The sequence below is a fragment of the Neophocaena asiaeorientalis genome, unplaced genomic scaffold (assembly GCF_003031525.2).
Source record: "Neophocaena asiaeorientalis asiaeorientalis breed wild unplaced genomic scaffold, Neophocaena_asiaeorientalis_V1.1 scaffold67, whole genome shotgun sequence".
In the NCBI taxonomy this organism is placed as follows: Eukaryota; Metazoa; Chordata; class Mammalia; order Artiodactyla; family Phocoenidae; genus Neophocaena; species Neophocaena asiaeorientalis.
Genome location: NW_020173731.1, coordinates 12,337,014 through 12,343,013, shown reverse-complemented (window position 1 = coordinate 12,343,013; position 6,000 = coordinate 12,337,014). Strand labels below are relative to the sequence as shown.

At 50.2% G+C, this 6,000-nt stretch overlaps 1 protein-coding gene across 10 annotated transcripts in view; it reads right to left on the bottom strand.

Annotated features, from left to right (window-relative positions):
* Positions 1-2,142: 2,142 nt before the first annotated feature.
* The window catches only part of PLEKHA6 (pleckstrin homology domain containing A6), a 112,153-nt gene continuing 108,295 nt past the window's right edge, over positions 2,143-6,000 (bottom strand). For all 10 annotated transcript variants that reach the window (XM_024750927.1, XM_024750923.1, XM_024750930.1 and 7 more), the window contains 3 exons: positions 4,916-5,083; positions 4,705-4,838; positions 2,143-4,187 (listed from right to left, as the gene is read on the bottom strand). In XM_024750927.1, the coding sequence (XP_024606695.1) occupies positions 3,923-4,187; positions 4,705-4,838; positions 4,916-5,083 (567 nt within the window). In that variant the 3' untranslated portion in view covers positions 2,143-3,922. The remainder of the gene's footprint in view (positions 4,188-4,704; positions 4,839-4,915; positions 5,084-6,000) is intronic.

The window sequence follows — 6,000 nt, the reverse complement described above, 5'->3', positions numbered from 1 at the left end:
AAATAACTTTAAGACATTTCTCCAAAGAAGACATACAGATGGCCAAGAGGCACATGAAAAGATGCTCAACATCACTAATCATTAGACAAATGCAAATCAAAACTGCAATGAGGGGGCTTCCCTGGTGGCGCAGTGGTTAAGAATCCACCTGCCAATCCAGGGGACACGGGTTCAAGCCCTGGTCCGGGAAGATCCACATGCCGCGGAGCAACTAAGTCCATGCACCACAACTACTGAAGCCCACGCGCCTAGAGCCCATGCTCTGCAACAAGAGAAGCCACAGCAACGAGAAGCCCATGCACCGCAACAAAGAGCGGCCGCTGCTCACAGTAACTGGAGAAAGCCTATGCGCAGCAACGAAGACCCAACGCAGCCAAAAATAAATAAATAAGTTTATTTAAAAAAAAACAAACTACAATGAGGTATCACCTCACACTGGTCAGAATGGCCATCATCAAAAAATCTAGAAACAATAAATGCTGGAAAGGGTGTGGTGAAAAGGGAACCCTCCTGCACTGTTGGTGGGAATGTAAATTGATATAGCCACTATGGAGAACAGTATGGAGGTTCCTTAAAAAACTAAAAATAGAATTACCATATGATCCAGCAATCCCTCTACTGGGCATATACCCCGAGAAAAACATAATTCAAAAAGAGACATGTACCACAATGTTCACTGTGGCACTATTTACAATAGCCAGGACATGGAAGCAACCTAAGTGCCCATCGACAGATGAATGGATAAAGAAGATGTGGCACATATATACAATGGAATATTACTCAGCCATAAAAAGAAAAAGTTATTTGTAGAGGGGTGGATGGACCTAGAGTCTGTCATACAGAGTGAAGTAAGTCAGAAAAAGAGAAGCAAATACCGTGTGCTAACACATATATATGGAATCTAAAAAAGAAGAAAAATAATGGTACTGATGAACCTAGTTGCAGGGCAGGAATAAAGAGATAGACATTGCAAATGGACTTGAGGACATGGGGTGAGAGGGCGAAGCTGGGGCGAAGTGAGAGTAGCATCAACATATATACACTACCAAATGTAAAACAGTTGGGTGGTGGGAAGCAGCAGCATAGCGCAGGGAGATCAGCTCAGCGCTTTGCGATGACCTAGAGGGGTGGGATAGGGAGGGAGGGAGGGAGGCTCAAGAGGGAGGGGATATGCGGACATGTGTATGCGTATGGCTGATTCCCTCTGTTGTGCAACACAAATGAACACAGTACTGTGAAGCGATTATACTCCAATAAAGATCCATTACCAAAAAAATGTGTAACAGTTTGGTAGCATTTAGCAGGGCTACAAACAGATCTGTATGGATTACAGCCCCCGAGTGCATCCCTTCCACAGAGGTCAGCAAAATAAGGACGTTTATAACGATACTAAATGAGTGACAGCAAGAAAGATTGATTGCTAAATACAACCTCTTTAAGAAGTCAGAAAAATACTAAACACATTAGGGATATATCCATCAAAATAACTTCACATATGCAGTGGCTAGGCATCGGACAGATGTGCTATTACAGTTGTGTGTTCACAAGTGCTACCACATCTGCAGGCATAATCGGTCACATGTACTCATATTCATGAGGCTGTGCTCTCTCCATCCTGCACACACAGGTGTGTGTTCACAAATGTGCAGTACGTACACTGTGCGCGACATATACACAAATACTCTTTATCATTCCTCATACTGCACAGAAAGTCTATCGCACGTAAATGTGTGCATTCATAAGCACTACCTCCACCCGCGTATTGTACACTCACGTCAACAGCTTCCCAAACGTCATCTGTACTCATAAATAATGGGTCTCCGCTCAACACCCACAGACATTTTGCACACACAGACACACTCTTATATTTGTCCTCAAACTTTCCCTGCACCCACACGTAACACACGTGCATATGCACCCATACGTATGCATCTACAACCGTTACCCAATACAGACACTGCAATGACATCACGCCACACGTACAAACTTAAAATTGCCGCATCTTCCCAGATACTGCACACCAGGTATACCAACAACTGCTACAAGCTCGCCACCGACCACAGCATCCAGGCCCCACACCCCCACTCAGGCACTAACTACATCCCTCGCCCGCTGCACTGTCCTGATGCCCCCTGTGCCCAGCACTCCCCCCCCTATAGTGCCTGCTGTGCTTGGCAGAGCTGCAGCTCTGGGAATCTGGGCCATAGGCCAGGGGTGGTGGGGACAGTGGGCTAAGTCTGAGGTCTGGCCCTGCCACAGCCATTTTTTAAATAGTTGGGGTCTCGGCAAAAGCAAGGTGACCATTTGTTTTCGGCACACTGACCCTGAAATATAAGCCCATGGGTATCAAGGGGGAATCTGAAGAGCCAGGGTAGGTTTTGTTTTCATGGCACCTTTGGCGCGGGAGCTATAGAAGAGAGAGCCAGGGGCTGGGACAGGGCAAGGGGCAGAGGGAAGTTTTAACAGTGCTGTATGCTCTAACTCTTGAAATAGGAAGTTGCTTTTTGCCCAGAGCATGTGGAATTTGATCTTTGGAAGCTTCGAGTTCATTTTGCAGGTAAACTACAGGGCGGTTGACAGAAGACTCCTTGTAGCCAAACTGGTTCTGCTGCCTTCGGTTCTGGCTGCAAGATGTGGGCTCTCTGAAGCCCATCCCTTCTCTTGCCCTCAACTCCTGCCCACCTGAAAGCCTGTTTCTGAAGTATCGCCAAGGGCTTTCCCTGGCCACCCGTTCTAATGTCCATTTATATGCCAACTGCTAGTAGGTTCTTCCTTAAAGCTTACTTAAATCTCCTTTGCTGTAGCCTAAAACCCTCTGGTTTCTGAAAATATCCATATTTAAAATAGCTAGAAAACCCACAAAACATTCCTATTTCTACTTTAGCTATTGCGAGTTCAACTAATACTAGCACAGCACCAGCACTACTGCTACTACAGCCGGCTAGCATTTACTGAGCAGTTACTGGGTGACAGACATGGTGCTAGGTGCTTAGCTCACCTTGTTTTCATCCTCACACCACCAGACAGGTATTTTGATTTGAATTTTACAGATGAGGAAATCGAGCCTCAAAGAGCAAAAACTGAAACCCTCCAAGTCACCAACATGAAACGCCATTCCTTCCTCTGTGTGTCCAGCCACGATTCTAATCTGACACTTGCCCAGGCTACCATAACTCTGGCTGGCACAACCTGTCTCTGCCCACTCAACCAAAGTCATCACAAGCCTGGCATCCGTCCAGGGCATTCGTCTGGACTGGCCTTCAGAACCGCCCCCCCTCTTCCCTCTCCCTCTTAAGCACCTGTCGTGTTCAGGAGCGGGGAATATCGTCTCCCATGCTAATGACTTAACCACTGTCCTTCCTCCACCTCAAAGCCTCCCATTCATAGGGTCTCTTCTATTCTTCCCAATTACATTCTCCTCTATTCCGGGGTGCTTCTCCTCAAGCTGAGGGGAAGTGGGTCCTATCGGCTGCAACCCCCTAGTGTCCACTAAGACCCACTAGCCTTTGTATCAGTGTGAAGTCAGTTCCCTGTACTCATCTTTTCTTAGCAGAAAAGTGGGTTTGGGTCAGTAGCCAAGGTGGTGACTGTACTGGCTGCTTGTACCATCTTCCCTTTCCATTCCTGCTATTTGCATGCAGCACGAATGGGAAGTCAGAGAATACCCTGGAATACCTGGCCCTCACTCCACCACTGGTACATACTTGCATCTTTTCCAATCAGGCTCAGTTATCGCCTCTTCTCCGGGCCTTTCCTGGACTTGCCCAGGTAGAATGGCTCCCTGTGCTCCCCGCATGGCCTCTGGCCATTTCTCTGTCCAGCAGCTAGGCGGGTCATCCTGGCTCTGAGCTCCCAGATGTCAGCAACTCTGGCCCCTTTGCACCCCCTGAGACTAGCACAGCCCCTGGCGCTCAATAAGTGCTCATTCTGACCTCAAGGAACATCGCCCTGTTCTGTCCCTGGCCCCCTGCCGCACTGCACTACCTCCCCTACGCCTGGTCAGCCGGTCTCCCTGGCGGAGCGAGGCCCAGCCCGTCTCACCAGACAGCATGCGGCCCCTGCGGGAGGCCTCGGTCGCCAGGGCACAGGAGATTTCAATCCGCTTCTCCTGCTCCTGCAGCTGGCTCTCTGAGTCCTGGGGCACGTCCACAAGGTCCCCCTCGCCGATGGGCACCACGTTCTGCATACTAAAGAGGCACAGACACACAGAGATGGAGGGGGGGACAGGATGGTCCGACTGGCTTGGGGGGCCTGGAGACTGAGGTTGGCAGGGATCCGGGGGCCTGTGAACGTGCAGGCTCCGGTTCCCAGCAAGCCTGTCCCCTGGGGTGAGTGGGACCCTAGCAAAACGCGTGTTGGGACCTGCACCACTTAGAAATGAACTAGAAGGGTCAAGTGAATATTTAGGGCAGGCTTGACAGGGAAAAGAAGTCACCGGAGGGCAACCCATCAGTTTGTCTTGATGACAGCGCGTGCACGAGCCCAGTAGGTCTTTCTGGCACCGATGGCAGCGTCACCGACCCTGCCACGTGCCTGGGCCCGGTCCGCTGCCTGGAACCACTGCTTCCGTTTGCTCTCTGCTGGGGAGGCTCAGGAACCCCAACCGCATGAGTCCGGGCACTGGATTCAGTGGCACTAGTGCCCCAGGTGCCCTAGGAGCCAGGGTGGGTAGAGGAAGTGGAGGTTCACCCCAAGGCCTGTTACCTGGACTTGGCAATGAGCGTCTTGATCCTCTCCACCTTCTTCTGTTTCTCCTTCAACTCCTCTGGGCTCAGGGGAGTGTCAGGCTCCAGGTCAATGTACCGCTCAGGGATGAGGACTTTGTCTGGGGTGGAGAGCTGTGGAGGGACCGAGGTCACCGCCTCTATTCCTTCCTGGGGTTCCCCCCGCCCGGCCCCTCCTGGACTCTGCTCACCTCCTTACTGATATCCACATCATAGCGCTGGGGCTCCAGCTCCATTTTGCGGAGCCGGGCGATCTCCTCCCGTGGTGTCTCGTAGGCCTGCCCACCAGGCTCCTCTGCTCGCAGAGCTGCCTCCAGGTTGGAGATGTCCACCTCATGGATGCTGCGGTGACGGCGCACCTAGGCGGCAGCACCGTCGTGACCACGCGGGGCCTCTGTCCCACTGCCAGCGGCACCTCCACTGCTACCCACGCCTCCAGGCAGCCCTAGCCATGCCCGTGTCTTCACTATCCCTGCCTAGCATGCCTGACCTGGCCACCCCCCACTGCTGAGCTATCCTTCTTCCATGCTGCTTGTCCAAAGCCTGCTCACCTACAAGGTGAAATCTCATCCCTGTCTTCTGTCCCCATCCTGCTGTACCTGTGTTCACATCCTGTGCCATATATAATATTTTGGGCAACTGAATCGGTGTGTCTTATATTGGTCTCTAATTTTTTCATATGCTAGAAGTTCTAGTCCACCAATTAGAATGTAAACTGTTTGAGGGCAGGACTCATGGGCCATAGTTTTTCTTGTATTTCTGAAATTTAATGGAAAGAAAAATTAGGCCAATAGTTTGGGCTACTCCCAGCTCTGCACTTAATAGCTGTGTGGCCCAGAGATCCCTTAATTTCTCGACTTTTTTTCCCTATCTCTAAAACGGGGGTAATACTTCCTAATCCAGCATCCTTGAAATGACTAAATGAAATAACACGAAAGGGATCGTGACTTGTACTGTGCCATGTGATGTTGAGCTATGATTACCTTCAGTAACCCCCAGCCCAATGTTAAGCACATAGGAAATGCTCTAGAAACAAGTGACGCCTACTTCTAGGTTGCAGGTTTTGTACTAACCTCTCTTAACTGAATTTTGTATAATTCATTTCAGCCAAAATAGTCAAGGCATTCCTTTTTCGTGAGTTATTTTTCTTTAAACACACAAAAAAGGAAACCCTTGTTGTAGTATCTCCTCTGCCTAGTGGGGGACAAGCGTCCCCCCAGGTCTCCCAGGTGCCCAGCTTGGGTCCTTCCTGGTCTCTCCCTGACTAAAACCTCCT